At 38.9% G+C, this 24,193-nt stretch overlaps 3 protein-coding genes across 11 annotated transcripts in view; all 3 read left to right on the top strand.

Moving 5' to 3' along the window:
- LOC146451276 (uncharacterized) overlaps nucleotides 1-24,193 on the top strand; it is a 106,812-nt gene that overhangs the window by 51,829 nt on the left and 30,790 nt on the right. For 2 of the 6 annotated variants that reach the window (XM_085099396.1, XM_085099395.1), the window contains exon 1: nucleotides 10,989-11,148. The exons of the other annotated variants lie outside the window; for them this stretch is intronic. The gene's annotated coding sequence lies outside the window, so the exon portion shown is untranslated. Of the gene's footprint in view, nucleotides 1-10,988; nucleotides 11,149-24,193 lie in introns of those variants that run through there. 6 annotated transcript variants of the gene reach the window in all.
- The window catches only part of LOC146451278 (uncharacterized), a 126,019-nt gene that overhangs the window by 97,301 nt on the left and 4,525 nt on the right, over nucleotides 1-24,193 (top strand). For 2 of the 4 annotated variants that reach the window (XM_085099381.1, XM_085099380.1), the window contains one exon: nucleotides 23,309-23,401. The exons of 1 other annotated variant lie outside the window; for it this stretch is intronic. In XM_085099381.1, coding sequence (XP_084955507.1) covers nucleotides 23,309-23,401 — 93 coding nt within the window. The remainder of the gene's footprint in view (nucleotides 1-23,308; nucleotides 23,402-24,193) is intronic. One more of the 4 variants, XM_085099382.1, reaches the window with a different exon arrangement.
- On the top strand, nucleotides 252-10,479 carry LOC146451279 (uncharacterized). Its single transcript, XM_085099323.1, is given in 7 exon segments — nucleotides 252-297; nucleotides 900-1,531; nucleotides 2,004-2,696; nucleotides 6,030-6,387; nucleotides 7,685-7,831; nucleotides 8,654-8,927; nucleotides 10,056-10,479. Coding segments are annotated over 7 exon segments (2,574 nt in total).

The following is a 24,193-nucleotide window of genomic DNA, read 5'->3' as shown; positions in this document are numbered from 1 at the left end:
ATCAAATTGGCATGCCGACTACGCTTTTTAATCTGTGATTACTATTACTAGTTGATTATAATTATTCGATCTGAAATAAATACAATTACCGTGACAGTACGATTACTAAACAGAAACTGAGACCTTTATTCACGCGAACCTTTTCTTGAAGCTTAGCCGATCATTTTCATCAGGGCTGTAGTATAGTGCAAGAGAGGCATCCTTTCTTGTGTACACACGAACCCGTCTATGTAACCTTTGACCGACAGAACATGATTGATGGCGCGGCCTTCATGGGGGTGGGTTTTGATGGGCGTGGTGAGTACAGCCCTGAATCGAGAAATGGGAATCGTGCAACGAAGCTGTGCTGGGAAAGCAACGTAAGAGTTTTTAAATATTGATATAACTTTGTGCGTGTGATCACGTGACATGCACATTTCCTTTGTGCATCGCGGCTCTGTAAATATTAGACTGCAAGCAGTCCCTTTCTGCTTAGTCGAGAGGGTGCGCTTACATCGCAGCGAGACTGGAGCGAGGAGGAATAAACGAAAAGAGACTGCTCGTTCGCTCCATCCAGAAAGGTACTGTTTGCAGTCTAGGTAAATATCTACCACTATCCATGCACCTCCGATTCGTTGAATAATCAACAATTATTCCACTCGCGCTTGTTGAGTATGAGATGATTATAGCCAACGAGGCGAGAAGCCCCTAGTTGGCTATAATCATCATCTCCTGGTTTCCCATAATCATGATCATAATTTGGCGCTTCACATAGGCGATATCCTCTCCCTTTGTAATGTTCCATGCAGAGTTTTTCTCTTTCCACCCCGCGCGGTTTTTGAATTATCAGGCATATTCAAACAAGACCTAGTACAAAAATATTATTTAGTAATTAATACATATGATTGTTGTGCTTACAGAAAATTTCATCCAGAGGTGGGGAACACATTACGTCAAATCCTCAAAGTTTGGCGGTCAACTTGAAATTCGTAAATTCATGGATGCAAGCGACGTCTCCAACAAAAAAGAATTTGCTGTGGAAATGGAGATGGAATTCAAAACTTTGTTTTCCAGCGTAGGAGCCAAGTCCAGCACTAAGGGCGGGGAGTATTCGCGGAATCAATCGAAGACTACTTCAACGACTGTCATAGCACTGGGCGGAAGCCACGAGGTGGCGGCCATCTTGTCAGACGCGTACTCCCCCACAATTAAATCCGAGTTCAAGGAATGGCTTGTTTCCATCCCAAAATATCCGAAACCCTTTCTCTTCCAGGTCGGTTCTGTCACAGATTTGGTAAACTTCCGAATGCGCGACCTGTTTCCCGGCGAAAAAGTCAACTGGGGTTGCGAGGGGCATGCGGCAAGCTTGAAAACCGAGACCAACGCTAACGGGGATAACGTGACCTTCTTTGAGACTGCCGTCGAGACTGGAACGGTGATTAAACATTACTGTTCCTTTGACAGCAGAAAAGGGTTAACTTTCTTGAAAATAATTATTTTTACCGCTTGGATTTGCCTCAGCAAACGCTGAATTAAACTGCATGCAACTTAAGCAGCTGGGAAAAGAGAGCCCTGAAAATATCCAAACATGAACGGGTTTTGAACTCATGACGATGCAGTGCTCTAACAAATGAGCTATCAAGCCAACTGGGTGCTCATCATTTTGCGAATTCGTAATATACTGTAAAGTACCGCAGTTTTATAGTGTACGTAAATATCTGCGATAGTCGTTCTTCAGTTGAATCTTTTAAACCCTTTGATTTATTCGTCCTCCAAGCGATACTTGTAATTTCTTGCAGTTTCCAAGCTGTCGGCCTTTCGTTGCTACTTTTGAACTGTTGGTAAAATAACTCGAGGATCTGAGTAATGACGAAGACCATATTTAGCAAGTCCTCAGCCATGTTTGGAACTCCCCCGTCCGCTACATCACTAAATTAAACTCTGAAGCGTGTTGAGTCTATAACATGAAGGGGCTTAGTTTTAACGCTGTCTAGTTTCTCATCTACTTTTCGCTTTGTTCGTAGGACCCTATGTCAATTTCAGATTTTCTTCTCCCAGAGTGCACCTCTTCCGCTCAAACCGAGAACCGAGACCTAGAAAAGAGAACAATGAAACCGGCGCTAAACTGGCAGACAATTACCAGTGGACAAAAGGAATTTTGTGTAACATTCGACATGAAAAAGGATCTAACTGGCATCGAAGGCTACAGCATCCCTCGCAACATGAGTCGCCTGGTGAAGTTTACCAATGGAAAATGGTTGACTGGGGAAGAAGATGGCTCGTTTCATTTATATAATGCCTTCAAAAATGGGGGAAGCAGCGATACTAAGAAGCATAAGATGTCCATCCTTGGCCTGGTCTTGTCGTATAACCAAAATACTGGAGGATTGGAGTTACTGACACCTGATTTCAAAGCTTCGAAACAGTTCTTCCCAAATCTTCACGGCTTTCTGGAAGGGCGCAGTTTGGCTAGAATTGTTTTAAAAGCTGATGATGTCACTGCAGTAGCAAATAAAAGAGAAGCGACGACAAATAAACCTTGTAATATGAAATGGTCCAACACTCTTCGTTTTGACCCAACTGACAGCAACGGGAAATGCCTTCACTTCACAGCAACTACCGAGGGAAGTATTTTCGTGGCTTTCTCAGCTTTACCCAAAGACAAGTCCACATGGTATTACACTGAAATTACACCTGGAAGAGTAGCCATTTATAAGGTAAGATAACATAGATTATTAAAGCTAGGATCATTGGATAATGCAATCCCAGGGATTTTATTGGCTTCGCGGCCTTGGTTTATGGGCCATTATACCATGCCTGAGCCATTTAACCATGACTGATTAAATTGTCTTCTGGTTGTTCTTGAAAATCGACACTTCAATAATATATATATTTAGCCAAGCCTAAAAGCGGAGCTCCAATTTTTGTCATAGCATTTATAAAAATTTGCTTAGTGTGTGAACGTAATAACCTTACCAGTTCCTCATCCTTTCTGCAGTTATATTTTTAGTGCATATGCAGCAAACTGCCCAGACAATAACAATGCAATGCAGAGGGCAAATTTTTTTTGAATGCTGATTTGTTAAAATGGAGGCTGGGTGAACACGCCAGTTCCACATTCTGTTGGTTTCTTAATTTTGTGTCCAAAAACAACGACTTCTTTCAAGTTCTTTGGAGTTCGACTGTTTAAGCCGGGTTGTTTGTACCACAAATACATGGAAATCAAGTGCTGCAGCTAGAAAGGGAATTCCTAAACGTTAGTTTTCGTGTTTCTTACTGGACAGGAATCAGCAAAAGCCGGATTATTTGTGTCAAAGCTAAAAACTTCGATAGGATTGACATTTGTTCAGTTGAGAAACAGAAAACAGTCATGGCGACCATGCAACTGCTTTCAACTCGCTACTTTTTCTTACAATTAGCAATTATCCTGCGAAATTGCGCGGAACAAGTATCGCCTGATACTTAGCCGACGAGGCCGTAGGCCGAGTTGGCTAAAATCAGGCGATATTCCGCAAGATTGAGCAGGATAATTGTTTTATTATTCAACACATTGATGACAAAGCACAGATTTATAGCAGAAAAGCTGAACTTTATTTGTCAAAAAAAAAAAAAAGAAACTAGGACATTTTCCCTCGCGTGGACCGGCATGAATGAAAGTGGCAGCTTTGTTCAAGTTTGAATGAAATCGAGAGGGTTTTGCATCAAGCTCAGTAAAAAATTGAGTACTCGTCTTGTGCGCCAATCGCTTCGGCAAGATTTTCTACGAATTTCTAGCACCAAAAGCTAAAGCCAAGCAGTATTTTGAAGCTGCGAAGGATTTGTTGTGTCAGCTGGGCCGAGCTGAAAGACTGGAAATGCTTTTCAACGATATCTCGGGTGAGTGTTTCTTGGTTTACTACGCAAGCAATTTCACGATCTTTCCTCAGTGTTTTGACAAATGCATCTAGTGCCTTTTTGCTTGCAAGAACTCTGGATCTTTTATGAAACTAAACGGTTTTTCAAGCGGCTCCAGATCTGATGTTTCTGAAAACAATTACTTTGTACGAGTTCCGTCTATCTTTTTGTCTGCCAGATAGCTAAAATTTCTCGTGGCACTTCAGTGCGAGCTCGGATTTTCTCAGGTGGTTTTCCCCATCTCTTCAAGACGATTCGAGATCTCTGTTTAACGATTGCGAGAACCAATCTCAGTAAAGAAATACATGTACTGGAAGAAAGAATTTTCGTTTACAAATGATTTGTAAACGACCGTCGAATTACACGTCATGATAATATTTTTTTGTGTAAGAGCAAATTACCGGCCCGGGGGAAAATGTTTGGAAATTCAAAACTGTGTCAATTCTGCTCCTATAGTAATAATTCTAGTCTCGTCAACCAAATGGAAAATACGGGAAAATAGTCTTTGGTGTATGGTAGAATTATTTCAGAGCTTTTAAACTTGTGTCTGTTTACAAACGCATGAGAGCCGTGTGGTGTGAATGAAAAAAACACAGCCACGAAACAATATCGTACAAAAATTAATTTCTAAACGAACATCGATGGTATCGAGAATTTAATAAACGATAAAAGCATCTGCGTAAAGCTTTAAACACATAACATAAATAAAATTATCGATTGTTCCCTGGAAGAAAGCATTTTCGTTTACAAATGATCTGTAAACGGCCGTCGGAATCACGTAAACATGACATTTTCTGCGAGAGCAAGTTAAGGGAAAAGTGTTTGGAAATCCAAAACTGTGTCAATTCTGGTCCTATAGTAATAATTCTAGTCTCTAAATAAACGTTAGCAAATGGAGAATACGGGAAAATAGTCTTTGGTGTTTGGTAGAATTATTTCAGAGCTTTTAAACTTATGTGTGTTTAGAAACACATGAATGCCGAAAGGTGCGAATGAAAAAAACACGGCCACGAAACAAAATGTTCAAAAATTAATTTCTACACGAATATCGATGGTATCGAGAATTTAATAAACGATTAAAATATCTGTGTAAAGCTTGAAACACGTCACATAAAGGAAAGTTATCGATTTTTTCCGGGAAGAAACCTTTTTGGTTTACAAATGATCTGTTGAAACGGCCGTCGTAATCACGTAAACATGGTATTTTTTGCGAGAGCAAGTAAGCTCCCGGCGAAAAATTATTGGATATTAAAAACTGTGTCAATTCTGCTCTTAATTAGTAATAATTCTAGTCTCTAAGTTTAAGAAAAGGAGAATTCCGAAATGTACTCTTTGGTGTTTGGTAGAATTATTTCAGAGCTTTGAAACTTGTGTTTGTTAGAGTGTCTATGTAAAGCTATTTTAGAGTTCTAAAAGTTACCATTACTGATCACGAACGGGTGATATAGGTAAATGTGAGGCTTCTTAAAACTTAAGCTTACTTTTCTTTTCCGGTCGGCCTGCTCTAACTTGCTATGCGTCGCTCTCTTCCGCGTTCAACTCTGCTTGATCGTCTCCACTTTTTTGTTTTCCTTTTCTCTCTCTTTCTCTTCTTTCCACGTTTGTCAACATATCCAACAAATACGTATAAATTGTCTTTGTGTTTTTTGTTCTTTAGCATTTCTGTTGTAAACGCATCGTGCCAAACTATCTCGCCATGCAACTTCCCGCCAAACAAACACGAGCGCATTAGCATTGTGGGATTGCGTACGGACGGACGGACGTACGGTGTACGGACGGACAAAAGTGACGTCATAATCAAACCAAAATTTCTCGCATTCACGGGTTACCAAATTCTCTTAGCTATGGGGCTCTGCTGCGCGCGCCTGCGGCGCGCGCGAGAGCTCCGCTAAAACCATCATTGTGAATGAATGCAACATTTATTTCAACACCCTATTCCAGCCGCATGTAGCAATGATTCAATCATGAGCAACTCCTAGTGTCTTTCCGTTGTTAATTGGAAGGGGCGCGAGGGAAAGCCCTGAGAGCAAGGTTGAATCATGAAGGATTTGCCAAAATGATTATTATTATTTACTGATGGAAAAATTCATGCTAGAATCCAAGGAAGTTAAGGCAAAAAAAAATTGTGCAGAAGTTACTTGAGTTTTTCTTCACAGGGAGACACGTTAAAAACCTCCACAAACAACCCAAACGCTCGAGTACTTAGTGACCCAAACTTACTGCAATCTTACTTCGTATGCGTCACCGAGTCAGAATCCAGCACCCTTATTGAATACGGGAAAACATTGAAGACTACAGACAGCGGCGACATATACTTGAACATGTTAGATACCAGCGAACGTTTGAACGTGCGGTTTTACGCCGTCGGAAACGGCGACAAGAAGCTTGACGTAATCGACGCGCATATCGTGTCACGTGACATGACCAGCGCGGAGTGTAAAGGCGATACACACATGGATCTGGAAACGAGGTTGTGTACACAGAGGTGCCACGAGGATTGTGATCCCCTCTACGGTAAGAATAAAAAGGGATTACAGACAGCACTGACGGCTAAATCGATTAGCGGGTGAGATCTGTCCAATAATGAATCTATACTATGAAGGGTCGGAAACTCACAATGAGTTCGTCAAGTTTCGGGCAATATACCAGAAGAGAATTTCAATTCGAGAAGCAGGTAGGGCCAAGTGCGGAAGCTAAGAATGGGTTGAGAAAAAAGCCTAGCTGAGTTATTACAGTCAGTCTACGTAACGCATGACCAGTACTCCGAGAATGAAACGAACATTCGATTTGCTCTTTGTAATGTCCGGCATTTGAATAGAATCTTGAAGATTTCTCTGGAAATCTTTCCAAAAAAAGACGCATTAACTAGAAAAAAAAATTCAAAATACTCGGAAAACAATTGTTATTTTTGAAATACTTTTTGCAGCTGTCTTGTAAACAAAAATTCATAGCTTTATACTGTCAATAAACTAGCGAGATTTCTACGGGAACTCTGAAATCTCGCTAGCGATATGTTCAAAACTGACATGTAAATTTCAAAACTTCGTTCCTGAAATTTAAAAAGTACTGGTCACGCCGTATAATGTAATAGTAATAATTACAAAGCAACATCACCACTCACAGTCCCGCAATACCTCACAGTATGAGTGTAGTCAGTCTCGTACTCAGAGTCCTCAGGCTCTTTGGCCAGCGGTTGGTTGCCAGGAGAGAGACTGGTGAATTCAAAAAAATTAATAAATAAAGTTTTTGATTGGCTGCTCCGTAAACAGCTTGCATTGTTTTACCGCAGAAATCCTGTGGTAATAAAATTCCAGTACCACAGAGTCTCTCCTGGCAACCAACCGCTGGCCAAAGCACCAGAGGACTCTGGGTACGAGATTGTGGTGTAGTCTTCTCGTTGTTATTCAGCTGAGTCCTGCCGCGATCTCAACGGTTTTTCTTTGTACGATGCTTGTGATACAGATGAATGTTACATCTCTCTCACTATAGCCTAATTCTGGATCAGGCTCAGTTCAGTGAAATTATATACACCCAATGCAAAAATGGCTGACATTTTAATATTCTTTTTTCTGTATTGAAATTAGCCTCACTAGCCTCGTTCAAGGTAAAATATTCTTTTGATATTTGAACTCAAGAACGAGGTTAGTGAGGCCAATTTGAATGCAGACAAAAGAATATTAAAATGTCAGCCATTTTTGCATTGGGTCTATGCCGTGCCCAACTTGAAACCAAGAAATCAGACACAAAAAACAAATAACAAGAGCAACTATTAATTCTTTAGGGATTCTTTCTCTTTTATTTCCACCTTAAGGTTGCAATACAGCATCATCTGGGAACCCTCTGCCTACAGAATGTAACGCATGCCGCGTCGCTAAGGACATCGACACTAAGACATGTCTGCCTGAGTGTAAAGAGCCGCACATCTTGACTCCGGAAAAGTATTGCATCGATATAAATAGTGAGAAGTTTTTGGCTGTATATGGTTGCGTTGATAATCGGTTTCACAAAGTTGAAAGTTTCGTTGAACTTTTTCTGGCGGGAGGAATCTTTACTCGTGCGATTTTTAATTGCGTAGTTCCTAGGCCTCTCTATGTCTTTCATCTCGGTCAATCTGTTTTGGATCAGGTGGCACCGAAACGAATTGATAGTGAGGGCCTGGGAGAGAGCCGTACAGGGACAAGGCAATGATCTTTAAATGATCGAACATGCAAGGCGTGACGTCCCGCATGGTGTGCAAAACGTTTCAATTTTCGGTTGCAGATGCCGTTGCCGAAAATAATCCAGTTAATTTGCTGCTTACGCGCTTTTGGCCTTATCAAAGTGTTGTTTAAAATCTAATTATTTTACTTTTCAAAAGTTCCTTTCTTGTTTCTGAAGATTTGATGAGAGAAATTAGCCTGAAGCATAGGAAATAAAGGGAACGGACTACCAAGCAAACATTTTTCTTTCCTCCGTAAATACAGAAATACTGAAATCACTTTATTTATGTGTCGATATATATATATATAGTTAGCTCAGAGCACTAATTGCAATTGTGGATACTCTCCAGCCGAGATCAAATTGGAATTTCGAAGTGGTGCTTTTTGAGCAGAGGGAAACACTCGAGTACCTGGAGAAAAACCTCTCGGAGCAAGTACGAGAACCAACAACAAACTTAACTCGAGTCCAGGAAATGAACGCGGGCCACTTTAGTGGGAGGCGAGTGCTCTCACCACTGCGCCGTGATGGCAGAGTTTTGTTCGACATTCCTAGTTTGCCTCTTTTTCTTTAATTTTAAAAGGTACCTTCGACATACAACCCAAGGGCACTTACACACAACATTATTACAGGGCAGGAATATCGGTGCGAAACATTCCCCACATGTCTACCCTGACCATGTGTCTGTGGGACCGTTTCTTGCAATTTTATGCGTCCATTGGCTGGATACTGGCTGTCTTTGGGAGTAATACTCAGTATTTTGGACTGCAGTGGGATACACACGATGGGAATCAAATGAATCTGCGTGTGATGCAAAAAGTGTTGAATGATGAGGTTGTTAAAAAATCAAAGAACAGGTAAAGGTGTTGGAGAGATCAGCGCGAGTAATAATAATTAAATGATAATTATGGACATATGGCTGTTCAACCCACTGTAAGGAAAACGATTGCGGCTGTACATTTTAACACAATAGCTTGCGAATCTAACACAAGAAATAGCTAGGCACCTTGAAAGCCATATTTTTGGCAAACTCGTCCCTGTACTAACAACAATGTGGATGCCAGGTTTAAAGTTTTGGGTTTTTTTCGTACGCTAAGAATTATTGGTATCTACTAAATATACCAGTCGCCAGACGGTGGATTGGAGCAATAAAATGGAAATGATCGAGAAGCGAACGAGAAATATAAGGCAGTTGCACAATGCTTAGTTAATGTTTACGTATACTTTCGTTCAGCTGTTCAGAACTTGAGCTGAGGCTGTGATGAGTTAACGTTTACTATAAAGGTGATTCTGACTTAGTCAAGCCAGATTCTTTCTTTTAGTTTCGTTTAGTTTAGTATAATCTGTTTTAGTTTAACCGAGCAAAGTTTAAGTAAAGTTTACTAAGTTAAATATAGTTGAGGGGTCAGAGCCAAAGTGCATGCTGGGTTATCCAAAAACACGAAAAACTGAAAATAGTCTACTTCGCTTAAAATTGAAACAAAATTCACCCTCTACCAAAAACTAGAAAAGGAATTGTATTTGTTTAAGTCTTCCTCTGGTTTTGAAACAGACTTTGACGCTATTCATGTTAGTTTACTAGCGCATTTCAAATGTTTGAGGTTTGTGCATGTACGTTGGATAACCCACTTTGCTTAACTCTCGTTAAACCCCGAAAAACTATTTATGTGCACAAAGCTTACAACTTGAAATTCGATTTTTGATCATTTTGAAAGTGGAAACGTTGAAACTTTTACAAGGTCAAGAAGCACATCAGACTAGCCAAAATATACTAGCTTCCCGGGGCTGACAAAACTCGGGGAGTTTTGTAAACTAAAGGACGCCAATTTGTGTCAATGGCTTGTCCGATAGTACAAAAAATGGATCAGTAGAAAAAAACGTCTTGATGTTTTGAACAAAATATTGTACCATCAGAGTATTTCAGTAGAGTCAGATGAAACGTCAGTGTTCTGATTGCCGTTGCTCTTCGTCTGTTTAAATTGTAGTATTTTATCACGACCCCTCATGGAGGACAACAAATGGCACCATTTTTGTGTTACGTTTTCCGGAATAACTGGAGTGGCAGTGGTTTACGTGGACGGCGAAAGGAGGATATCGAAAACCATGATCCCCGAGGAGTTAGAAGGTGGAGGGATGTTAAGGGTCGGTGAAAAATGGCTGCAACTGTATAAGGTCAGCGGTCTCAATCTCTGGGACAGAATCCTTCCTCCGGAGGAGATAAGAGATTTAGCAACGTCGTGCCTCAAGGGATTTGGAAATGTCAAGCACTGGTTTGATTTCTCGGAAGTAGCAAAGGCTGCCACAAACAATGTGATATTTCAAGACCCATCCTCGTGTGCACCCTCCACACCACCGCCGGGTACTGGAACTGAGCCAACGCCAGAGGGAGCCACGGAGACAAAAGAGTAAACTGGTTCCGCTCCTACAATTGACGTTCGATTCTACGATTCCTTTCATTATTGTTAAAGAAAACTCCATCAATGTAATGGGAATTTATAATAATTAAGAATTAATTAGTAAAAGGAATAAAGGGTTCACAATATTCTGCAGAGTTCAAAGTTTTCGCTAAATTCCGGATTTGTCAAACAACTGGTCGTAAGGTTGACGCCGAGGTAGTTGCACGTGAAATAAGACTAGTGCGGCGCTACTGATGGTGGACGTCTTTTTCAAGCATCTGAATTCCTCATCGCCTCACAAGTCCCCTATTTCTTTTCTCTGTAGTCAATTTTTCATACCTCAGTCCGTCTTTAATTTTATACTCAATTTGTAGACTTGGTAGTCCTTGACCTCTCTTGGCACTTTATACCAGGCCCTCACGAGCGATTTAATTCGATGACGTAAACGAGGCGAAACGGAGAGAGGGCGATCCGTTTCGTCATATATATTACATGTAATGGTCCATGTAATGTCACATGGAAAACACATGTAGGTTTCTCGGAATTCCAATGTTTCGGAGAAACATTTTTGAACGGCCTTTATTTTCTCAGGCTGCAAGCCGGCTGCCTTGGGTGTTTATATAGTGAGTGAACATATCCACTCGTTTTCTTACGTTCCAGTGAATCTTTTCAACGAATACAGGTGAGTTAAATTGTGTTTACACTCCAGTTTGAAATACGACATAAGCAGTCCCTCAGATTCATTTTTGTCGATTGAAATTCTTTCGATTGAATCTTGGTAGCTTAAGTGCAATCGATACTAAAAGAAAGAAACATTTCCAATAACATACCCACAAAATGGGAGTCGACATTGAGAACTGGGTAAAGTTGACAACTGGTATTTCAAATTTTTAATAAACTTAGGGATCGATCGAGCTTGTGGGAAGAGTTGAAAGTGTGGCATCGACGACATGCGTAGTGTGAATAATTAAAGACTAGACGTTTTGCATACACTGCAGACACTTAAGGAAATCAATTGTTTTGCTGATCATTAATAAATTAAATTTTTTCTCAATTCGACTGCCTGCTAACGCTGATCAACATATAACACAAAATTTACCTGGGCCTGCAAAATATACGTGCATGGGCAAGTCTGTGGGGGTGTAGTTAATGTATTCATGTATTTAGCCAAAAATTTTGTGTCTGATCCACCTTGGCAAAGCGTCCCTTCTATCAGAGTTCCTTTTAATCTGGCTAAAGGTATGGCAATCTTTTCACTTAAGATTCACTGGAGAGACGATTCAAGAAATTTATGTGACACTGATTGCATGACTGCACATACTCAACATTTGCAACAAAAAGACTTCGCTCAGGAATTGCCCAAAATGGATTTTCAAGATCACTTTGTTGATTTGAATGTTGGTAATATAAAGTCACCAAAAGTATTCACAAAGAAAATCAAAGAGTTCAAAGTTATGGGAAAAGAAGAAAGTTGCTGATAAGTTTTGTTGGCAGTGGTACCCTAAGTGTGTGCTCTGTTTTATGTGCGTAGGTGTCAGATTCCCAAGCAAAAGGTTTGCAAACCTTTGAGTAGAGAGACAAGACTATCAATTAAAGGGCTCTATGAGCCAACTTGTGAATGCAGGGTGGCTGTGCCATGGGCCGGAATATTTATTTCCTTGTTTTTGTTGGCAGACATAAAAAAATGTACTTTTGTAGTGCGCCTCATTGCAAATTCTAGAAATAGCTCTTTTTTGCTGTGTTTGTAATACCTGTTCTGTTCATCCATCATTAATACATAATTATGCAGGAGAAGTTTTAAAAGGAAATCACACCCCACATGAATTTTAATCAGAACAAACCTGCAAACAGCAAATTTTGTTTAGTACTTTCAAATCTGCCTACTTTTAATTGCGCAAGGATGTCATTTTCACTGGCACTTCAGGAGTTGCTTTGGTCGCGGGGAATGGTTGCGTGACAACAATCAATTGTGACAATCAAGGTGAATGTGTCAGCATCAGTCCCATCAGCGAAGTTAAGCCCTGCTCTGTAGGGTTATGACTTGGATACTTCATAATTTTCTTTTTCTTTCTTTTTTTTAATGAGCTAGAGAGTGTTTAGGGACTGGTCAAAAAGTATAGGGTGGAGCAGAGAGGGGGTGGTTCATCAGTTTTTGAACCCTTGGTAAGGGGTGGGTCGTTCGATTTTCAGCTACCCATGGGGGGTGGGTCATCTTATTTTAGAACAGGAATAGGCACACCTGTCTGCCAACCTGCAGAAAGCAGCATTCAAGCTTTCCCTGGGAAGTCTGTGGTAGTTTAAGACCTTGTAGTGAAATACATGCATTGCCTTGTGTACCTTAACGTGGTAATAATAAAAATGAAATTATTAATTGTTTATTATTTCTAGAGCGCTACTTACTAAGACAGATCAAAAGCGCTTTAAAATCAATGTCTCTAGGATTTGTAAAAGTACTGATTAAAAATAGAAGAGTTAAATAACAGAATGGAAGAAACTCCTCTGTGAGGATTTGCTGAGAGAGCAGGAATTTATGTCCTTATTCTGTATATCAAATGTCAGAATCTGGCAACCAAAAAGAAATCAACAACAAAAAAAAAAAAAAAAAAAGAAGAAGAAGAAGAAGAAAAACAAGCTTGACTTCAGTTGACATTCAGTTGTCAGCAGCCACAGGCAACATATTCACTGGCAAAAACATAAGTGGCTTTGTGAGAAGCAAGTGAAGATTGTGTTTTGGAGGAAATTGGGAGTGACACTTCAAATAAATTATAACAATATCCCCCACACAAAACTGGCTTCCAGCAGTTGGTGTGACAGTGATAGCGATGTACTGTTAAGCGTACGTTGCCAAATTTAATTCCTCACAAAGCGAGGCTGGTGGTAAACGATTTTGTCATACACAAAGTGTGGTTTCCTTGGATTATGCAACCCAAAAATCCGTGTTTAATAGAGGGTGGGTCATGTAATTTTCAACCCTCTTTAAGGGGTGGGTCCATCAGTTTTGTGATGAAAGTGGGGGGTGGGACATGTTTTCTTAAATTATCCACCACATTCCAAAAACAAACATTCAAGACATTTATTCTTTTATTCCAATATTGTAAAGTGCTGTATCGTCCAGTTTTGTAGCATTCAAACAAAACAGGATATTCCACGTACATGTAAGTTTCCAAGAGGCTTAGAGACTTCAACTTAAGGCGACATTAAGTTGATGAATTAAATTCCCAGTGCTGTGCTGACAATTCAACTTCAAACGTCACAGCAGAACGCCTTGTCAGAAATGCGTAAGCGAACAATGGAAAATAAGGGAACAGAGCAGCTGGCTAGTAAAAGGTCACGAAAGAGCAGTGCTAACAAAATTCACAATCGCTTTGGTAGTAATGCCAAGACAATAATAAAAAGACACTCGTAAATTGTTCTTGTATTTATGAATTGACACTTTCACTTTTATTGTGTGGTTCCAGAAAATATCCATACCTCCCCCACGGAAGGGATTGGAAATTCCAGAGGGGTGGGGGGGTCAAGGGTCCAGGAAATTCCTGAGAAGGGGGGGGGGGTAGTGTATAAATAATTTATTTGTTTTTTCCAGACCGACCGGTTCCATAATTCTGATATGTTCAATTTTTGTTTGTTTGCATTTTGCTCCCGAGCCGCGGACGCAAAAATAAATGAATTAAGCTTGATTTCTGTCGCCACTCGAGTCCGGTCATTTTCCCGAACAGCGGCTGGTAAGCGAAGCCCATGTTGTGGAAAAAAGACGAGTAAATCCTGTAAATTACACTCGCTTGAATGTTTGCCACATATATTTAACTAGGTACTTCTGTCACTTCGAACTATATCGTCTCTGCTGGCAGACATTTACGTCGCATTTCTCGTTGTCATTCGCCAGCGTGAAAAATATTGTTTGAACTGAATTATTGCGTCAACATTGAACTATAGTGACCGTACGTAGTAATTTGGAATCGACAGAAAACAGTTCTGTGATCCCGATGAATGTAATCCTTTGAGAACTAAGTAAAAACACGGTAAGACAGTTATAGTTCAGGAGGCAAATATTATTTGTCAAAATTTATATTTTTAGCCGCGTGCGATATAAATCAGATAAATAAACAATGTCTTGTTTCTTCATGAATTTTAACTCAAATTTTCGCATAACAGACGGGAAAAATTTCTTCGATAACCATGGTAAATCACGTTAATGATTAAATCATTACATTTGTATACAGCTATTTCAATTAACGTTGCCGGTTCAAAGCATGAAGCTAAAAGACAAGACCGAAAGTTTACGTGGGATTGTTATGAATAAATTCATCAAAATCAGTCATGCCTGGAGAAAACAATAGGTTGTAATTAGCAGTACAATGACTTGCACGTGCAGGGATGATTTTGATGAAATTATTCATAAAAAGTAATCCCACAAAACATTGTGGTCTTGTCTTTTAGCTTGATTTTAATCCGACAACATTAATTGAAATAGCTGTATTACAAAAGGCATCCCAAGTAATTCATAGGAAGTGTGACAAGTGTGTAACATTCCGGAACATTCCGGCGTGTGCGCTGAAATGTTTTCAAACGCATGCATGCTTTTCGGCTAAACTTTGAATGAACAAAATCTAGTTCTGTAAAGATTTTCTATCTCTGCCAGGTCTCCAGAGTAGACAGTTTACCAAAGTCTAACAAAGTCATAAATAAAAGAAAAAAATGCAAGTTCTGAAATCGGCGAAATGTCAAATTTTGACCGTCCGGGAAGCTAAATATTGTGGCGGGAAAAGATTGAATTACTAAGGCTTTTACCGAACGGTAAAATGCGCTTAAGGTGGCCGAACACAGTTTTTCCATTACACAGGTGTTAGTAAACATTATTTGAAAACTACGTACTTCTGAGTACCCGAAATTAGCATGGTGCAAGATTAACTAAGAAGGAATAAATTTTGATCCTTCTTGTTGAACAAGGTGCCGTCGCCATGGCAACGCAGCAAGCTATTAACCGTCCACAGATAATGGTTTTTCTTAATTTTTAGAAAATGCACTCGTTAGATTTTTTCCATATTTTGTATCCAGAAAAATCCACAAAATACTGACATAGTGACGCTGCTTTCATGTAATTTTAACAGACAGATCTCCTGTAAATGTTGGTTTTGCACTTTAATGTTTTTTGAAGATACCCTCTGTTAGATTTTGTTTTTGGTTTGTAGGCAAGTTACGCTTTTAGAAAACTACTGTTTTGTCAAATTTCACGAAATTCTAACAAGCGGTTCCTTAGAAAACAGTTTATTTCCATTAAAATAACCAGTCACAATTTTTTGTTCAAATGCGCATGCGTGGCTTTTAATTAGGGTTTCTCAGAAAGATGAAAGGCGTACAAAAAGGCTTAGCTCATTGTGAACTCAATTTCTTTGTTCGGCGATAAATGAAGAAGGATTCACAAACAAGAAACTAAGTTATTTTAAGAGCAAAACTTACCTTTTGGTATAAAATCGAGTGGTCGATAGTATTTGCTTACCACAACCCTAGCGCGCGCTTAATAACATCACTAACAGAATCTGTAAAGCGCGCGCAAACTGTGTTCGGCCACCTTAATGGAACGTGACGCCTTAGGGGTGGTAGGTCACGCAATGTTGTGTCGACCCCAGACAACAATGTATACACGAAAGCCTCATTCATAAATGAATACTCTCTATTCAGTAGGGTTAGGATAAAAGCCTTTCATGGCTAGGAAATTGTACCAATATGTTGCACAATTGTCTAGAAATGAATCTTACCTTTGCTGGGATTGGTTCTCGTTTTGTAAAGCCCTATTGATGGCTAGTAGTTTGCCACGTTGTGTCTTTTAGTTTACAGTACATTTGTACCTATTGGCCGAACTTCGAGTCACTGTCTCGCTATAAAAGCGTCAGAACACTATCCCAGGGCATTATCCTGGCAGTATTGCACGAACGCAAACACGTTTAAAAATTTTGTTTACCCACCCTCCCTCCCTTTGGAGGAGGATTGTTATATATTCATTAAACTTGGGGTCACTCCTTGTGGTTCGGTTAAGTCTGCGTTGCGACTTCCCTCAAGCTCTTGGCATTGCTCGTATCTTGCCATCTCATACCTTTGCCTTTATCTTGTCCGATCCAGCCCGTATGGTGCTGGGGAGATAAGAAAGGCTCTGCCAATACTCTTGTCCTACCCCACGTTAGTGGGGAGGTAAGAGAGGCTTACGTTTGTTTTGCGCACATAACCCGAAGTCGTATTAACCTGCCACGGGGATGTGTCCCCCAATTACGCCATCTTGTTGTCTGTTTACTTTGTCTCAATACTGTTATCTAGCTGCATGCTTTGTTAAACAATAATAATTTAAAGTATATGCGGAATAGTGACATTAAACTGTACGTAACTCCGAGAGCAAGACAAGATCGAAAGTTTTATTTCGTGACACAAAAATAACAGTTGCTATTAAAGGAACGGCTTGGAGAACCTTATTGCATTGGAAAACGTTGAAAAAACAGCGGAATCTTCGAAAAGAAAGATTAGATTTTCCATGTAATCTGAGACACCATATTCTTTCTGAAATACGTAAATTTGCACGAAAATTTGATTGTTTTGTTTTTACTGGTTTAGAGTAAAACGTTTCTTTCCCCAGCACCCTTGAATGTGAACTTGCATTTTGATATCTGTTCGTTTACATCGAAGTGTTGCTGTTTTGTCAGGATAATGAAGTGGAATTGGTCATGATGATATGCATTTTTGATAAGTACATTACCACACGACTTCTGCTCGTATACGCTAATTAACAAGACAATTAAACACACGTTAGCATCAAAATCCGGCCTCTTGAGCAATTAATTAGCTTATTTCGTGCTTTTACTAGTAATAGAAATATTTCCAGGGGGTGTGCAGAAAAATTGGAATTTCCGGAGGGGAGGGGGGTATATTTTGTGGGCTGATTTTGGAAAATCCAGAGGGGAGAGGGGGGGGGGGGGGGCCATAAGAATAATCCCTTCCGTGGGTGGGGTATGGATATTTTCTGGAACCACACATTATTTTTTTGACATGCGTCTCTTTTAAGTGTGCCGACAATTATTATTAATTATTAAGAAACCTGAAAGTTGGAATCGAACTCAAAAACGGCACAAAGTCAGGGCAATCTGTTATAAAATAATGAAAAAGGTTTTATTCGTCTTTTTCAACCCCGTGTACCAAGAACCAAAATCTGCTAAAAAATGTGGTGCGTATTTTGTTGACTGTATAGGACGAGAGAGCAACCCTCACATTCCTGCTGAGATAACTCCAAATACCAACGTATGAGTTGTCTGTAGGCTGCAATGTAACAAAATTTCCTACATGAGACAAAAGGAATAACCGATAACTGTGCAATCCCCTATTAACTTTGTGATTTTACAGTATGCTGTTCACAGAGAAAGGTAATGTGATAAGTAAGTAAACAAATTCATGTCCTGTATGACTGTCTGCGCCAGGCTGTTGTGGGAATGCGTGATACGCAGTTTCAAGAACCCAGACATCAAGGCAATTGAACCAAAATCCTATGTGTTCAGTTATACAGTGCATTTGCACGTCTGGTTTCTGGTCCTCTACCTAATTTTGCCAAATTTGGCCGATTTCCACACAGGAAACGCTCTCCTCCTGCATTGGTTGACACATTCCACATTCGCACCTTATTATAAAAAGAAAAAAACAACAGCATTTATTTAATAAACAAGATTCACAGTAACTTTCAGTTTAAAACTCAATTTCTGTCTTTCAAAGGTGAAGCAATCATATAAATGTGAATGAATCACAAATCGAAACAATATTTACCAGTCTGTGTTTCCCAGATGATTCATCTTGCTTTCGCCGTCTTCTTTGTTTGATTCAGGCTGCATATCACACCAAACTCTGTGTGGCTCAAAGCGAAATGGACGAGCTCTGACATCCATGCCAGTTTCTGACACTTCACCAACATCACTGTCATACAAATTACATTCATTTGAGCTGTTTTCATCGGATAAAATCTACCCTGAACTGCTACTATTTTCCTATTTTTACTATTTTTTTTATTTAAAGACCACTTTATTATCTTTAGTATCACAAGTAGTATTTCTTAACTAGTGTGTTGTAATTTGTTTTTGCACTATTTTCTCTTGCTTCCATGATAATAAATTATTACGGTGGTATTCTCAATTGCACAATGTTTGTGTTCAACCGCTGACGTCCCAAACGATCGCTATTGTTTTAACTGGAAGTGGACTTCCCTGACTGACAGTAAATATCGTTTTTCTCCTTAAATATTTTGAATTGGCAAGAATTAATCGCAAAACTGTTTTTAGCACTACTTTTTACATAACATGAGAAAAACTTGTGTTTGGGGGTTTACATGCCCTTTATTGTTTTCCTGCATTGTTGTGGGACTTACATGTAATTGTGATTGTGAGGCCTGAGGCCTAAGTGACAGTAGTAGAATTTGTGACAGCTGAGGGAAAATAAAAAAAGCTTGATTTGTTTTGTTTGGTTGACTTGTCAGGACAGCAAACTCTTCTCCTTTGTCAAGTTCAATATAACATGTACATTTATATTTCGAATATATTATGACAACATAATCATCAGCACCTGCATTTTACTAGATAAAAAATAGATTTATTCATGTCCATGGCCAGTAAGATATAATTTTCCAGCACTTGATCATTTGGAAAACCACTGCAGTATTGCAGTTGAGATGCACTCTGTAAGGGGGTTTGTAGGAGAATGACCGTATAATAATATAGTTTATTATAAAATGGCTGGCTCCACGAGCAGGCAAGATGAGTCAAATCCTGCGCTGTGATTGGCTACCCGAACGAGCAAGATGGAGCTATCTTGCCCGCTCCGGATTACCCGTTGCCCGTCCGCTTGGCATCGAAAGTTTAATCCCGAGGAACAATGCAATCTTTTCTTCGATTTTCTCGTTGTTCTGGCGGAAAATGCTTACTAAAATGTTCGGTAAACCGTGTCAACATTTACCTAAAGGAAAGGAAAGAGAATAGAATCATCCTGGTGTATTGAAAATTTTGTTTCTACAATGAATGCGAGTTGAATCGGTGAGTTGCTCTGTGTGTAGAGATTTAATTTTGTAAATTAAAGTTATTGTCTCAAGTCGAGTACTTAATTCAGATTAGTTCTCTAGATTTGCAATGACTGTATTTAAATCATAGCATAGTGAAAGTTGCATTTAGTGTCTAGAGCGGTTCAGAAAAGTGTTTCTCTCAAGTTCGCCGAAGAAGCTCACGTTTTTAATTTAGCCGCGACTTGCTTTTTGTAAACAACAAAATCTTATCAAAGTTTCGCCCAGTTTTTTGAGTTACCTGCGCATGCTCTATTTATAAGATTGTAAATGATGCTACCCTGGGTTATTTTCTGTATGAAACCAGGCCTTAGCTCAACGCTAAGAAAGAGACACTAGCCCTGCCTTATCCAAAGCATTTAATATACTGTATGGAAGTCCTGACCAGGTATGGACAGCCAATGTCATACAACTTTTTTTTATTAAGGTGATTCCACTGAAAAAGAAGGAGTACTTAAAATTGTCTAAGACTTGGTCCAGTTCATGACTATGTTATGAGCATTACAAAAATGCAATAAAAAATGGGGGTCACCGTGCTCGTTTTTGTGCAACCGGGATGGCTATTATAGTAAATAGATGACCCACGAGGTTTATATTAGAAACGCTAGTAATCAGAAAAGGGAACTATCATTTCTAGAAAAATTAATTTCTTGCATTAAAATATCGAAGCAGTTCAACAAAATTTACTTTAATCTTACACAACAAACTATTTTCATTGAACTGTAATTAAGAATATGAAAGAAATCAAAGATTTTGCTGCGTGTGCACGTAAGCAGCACTACCTAAATACGTGCTTTTTAAAGCATTCAAATAAAAATATCTCAAAGTAGAGTATTAAACTTTTCTGTAAATTGCGATATATAGTGGCCAACCGTATGACATTTAAATTGATGCATTAAAAAATGGGGGTCACCGTGCTCGTTTAGAAGAAAAGGACCATTTATTTTCCTGCCGAGCTTAACCTCAACGAAATCCCGTAATGTTCTGCGTGCGCCCGCTCGTGCGCGCGCTAAATGACGCGAAAAATTATGCGCAGCAAGGATGCGCAATGCAATTCAACGGAGTCACCTTAACAATTAATACTCAGGTTTTGTGAGCATGCGGGGATCAGTAATCTGTGATGTCATCTCTGTGTAATACATGTCGTTAACTTTGAACTTGGTGGCACAATAAATAATATTTATTTATTATATGACTAGCTATGACTAATATCATATTTTATTTTATGCTGGGAATTCTGTAGTGAAAGATGTCTAAAAAGCAAGGAAAGTCATTGTTGGACGAGATTAAAGACAGTGCTAAGAAACCATTCAGAGCAAAGAAACAGGCACCAAAAAAGGCTGGTAAGAATGACAAACTAGATTACAATTATTTAGTAATACATTGAGCTAAGGGTTAGAGAAAATGTTAAGGTTGAATGCACAGTGAATTTTGGAATATGGCCAGCTATAAAGTACCTGTTACATGTAAGTGAGAAATACTGAATTTTTACAACTCTTGAGGAGTTTGAGTTCATAGAATCATAGTAATCAATTGATGGCAATGTCATATATCTTTAATGACCACACACTAGATAACTGGATGGTTTTCCCAGTGATCGTTGAGGGGACATGCCCTGTTGCTGAATCATGTGCAGTTATCACTACTGTGGCGGACCATCTGAAAACTGTGTGAAACTCAACATGTAAAAGTTTTTATGCTGTCAGTGGTAGAGTGAAATAAATTGTGGATTGATGATAATCAGGTTAAAACCCAGAGATACTAACCAAACAACAACAACAAACAACATTTTATTGAAAATTGAAAAACTAATTATATTAATTAAATATTACTTTTCCCCCGCAAAAAGCTCATGAACTAATCGAGGTGGGGAGATCTGAGGACATATGACAAAAATAAGTACATTTAAAGTTTATTACACCTATCTATAACAATAGTCTTTTCCTCCCTTTTGCCAGTTTGATTACGTCTTTTTACATATAGAAACAAGACGACCCCAAGGTTGCCTTTATACCACTTTTGGAGTGCAACTCTCATGGTACATTGTTGACTCATTTCAAACTGGTGCCAATTTTACCCCTTTTTTAACTTATGAATGTGCGCATGCAAAGGATTTTACAGAGAATAACTGAGGAATGTAGCTGTGCTAGAAAGCATCCAGTTGCGTTTTGACATTTCCATACATTTGTCTGTATAGCGAACCAGCCATGAACTGCTACCAAAAATAGTTCGCGGGAAAAAAATACAGGGAAATGTATGGAAAGTTCAAAACACGACTGGACGCTTTCTGGCACAGCTACATCCCTCAATTTTTTTTTCTTAAAATCCTTTTTCTAGTGCCAATTAAGTTTCTAATTCATGAATTTTTCAGAAGCGAAGTTTTGTGAAAATTATTTGGCATTGGATTTCCATACAAACACTGTTTTTTCAAGATGTGTTTGCCAGCTACTCATCAAAATGGCATCGAAAACTGTGATAAGGCATATTCACTTCAAAATTGACTTCAAATTGTTTACAAGTTGCCTTGTGGCAAAAATTATACGCTTTTGCTTCTTAGACCTGTAAAAGACCTATCTGAATAAAGTTTTTATTTTGGAAAGCTTTTTGTGTGTTTGTCTATTTTTATTGATGAAACTTGACAACTCGGCATAATCTTGTGTAAACAAACACATGTCCTCGTAACTAGCGGATGAAATTTGCCCAGACAGGAGCCGCAATAAATTTCATTTGAGGTTCAGTGTGAGCGATAAGATCGAACAAATGTAAACGCTGAAAATTTGCTCATGGATAGCACCAATCATCGCAATGCTTGATGTATCTCTATATTTACGTTCACTTGGGTAAAGCCAAATTATAGCAACTGTAGCAAGGTTGAAAGCTTCTTCCGATGTTATAAAATGCAACAGAAGCCATCGTTTGAACATAGAAAGGAATATTATCATGCTGAAAACAGCAAGATTTAGGTTACGTGCTAGGCAACCAAAATCGTTCACATGTATCAAGTTTCATTCGGCAACAACAGGACGCGAGGAAAAAAATTGCCAAGGTTCTTGGAAGAAAAAATTGGAGGCTTTACGGTTGTAACCACTATTCACTTCTGTATTCCAAGTTGGCTTTGATTTAACCACAGTGTTGGAGTGCAACGCTAGTGTTGGTGTGATTTATAATCTCGGGATTTCGGAATAACTTGGATACTTTGTTGTTTACCTGCCAGGGGGTCTTGTGAGTTGATGTTTCACTCAGAGCTCATGTTTGTCGATCGCAACTTGGGTGCGATTTATTTGGCAGCCTATAAATAATGACCCCCTCTCATCATTTACAGGCTAACAAATTATTTTGTAATGATTTTGGTGTAGTTGTGCCTGAGAACACTGTTTGAGGGTTAATTGACTGACATTCAGACAACCTGAGCTAAGTTATCCTGAATTTGAGACAAGAAAATTGTGGCCCATCGATTTGATGGTAATTGGTTTAAATGTCTCTGGCTGCATGTTGACTTGAATCCTTAATTTGACTTCCACAATTTATTTCACTCTGGTCACAGTCTCTGATCAAAAGTGTGACTTTGTGTGACTTTCAGAAAGATCACTGGGAATTAGACCAGTTACATGTATGTGTGGTCATAAGAGGTATGTCATCTTGATTACTAAATGATTCTATGAACTCAACTCCTCAAAACTTTGGAGTATACATTGTAAAAATTCAGTATTATAATGAAACTTAAAATTATGCATAAGTTTTCTGACTATATTCTCTTTAAATCCAGGCCCTGATCAGAGAGGGGAGGCCAATGGTGCTAGTGGTGGTGTTGCATGTGAAGGTCCAAGCACAAGCAAACAAGGTCATCATGACCTGCAAGGTAATAATAATGCAAATGTGATCTGCAGACCAGAAATAAAAAAACAAAAAGCTGTTATATATATGCTACTATTAGTAAATTAGTGAAAAGACTTCAAGTTAATGGCAAATGTTTTTATCGAAGAATGCAAAGATTCATGTTCACTGACTTTTGTAGAGGGTTTACATTTTAGGGAACTAATTATTATTCAAAGGATTTTAAAGAGGCATTGTAACAGTTTATCTGACCTTGTAGTGGATCTTTTCAAATTAAACGTTTACATAAAATGCATGCTTCAATTTCCCCATACTATGTACCAGTTTTTCAAACTTTGATTAAATTTTACTTTTTCTTTCGTTTCCAAGCAACAGCTTAAAATTACCAAAGCAATAGTAACGCAAAGCCCTTCATTTTAAAGAACGTCAATTATCTTGAAATCTAGTCAGACAGTAATACCAATGAAACTTTCAGAATTTTGACTACTCAACTTGCATGTAGACAACTTGTGAGCAAAATTTTAAAAACAACTGTAAGGGCGTTTTAAAGTAAATAAAGAATAAATTTTAATCAACAATGATTTAGATAAACATATACAGGCAAAAACTAACGAAAGAAAAGTCCTACGTTTCGGCGACATCTTAGCGCCATTGTCAAGGGAAACTAAAATTAAATATGCGATTGCAAGAGTACTGAGAGTTCAGAGAGAGATGTTACTCATTAAACAATTACGACCATGTTTAAATGTGCAATCAGACTCTATTTGCGCTAAGGTCTTTGTCTAACTTATGCAAATAAGTGACTCTGAACTCTCAG

The sequence above is a fragment of the Pavona decussata genome, unplaced genomic scaffold, assembly GCF_977016875.1.
Source record: "Pavona decussata unplaced genomic scaffold, jaPavDecu1.1 SCAFFOLD_391, whole genome shotgun sequence".
Lineage (NCBI taxonomy): Eukaryota > Metazoa > Cnidaria > Anthozoa > Scleractinia > Agariciidae > Pavona > Pavona decussata.
The sequence above is the reverse complement of the archived record's forward strand: the minus strand, read 5'-3'. Positions and strand labels throughout refer to the sequence as shown.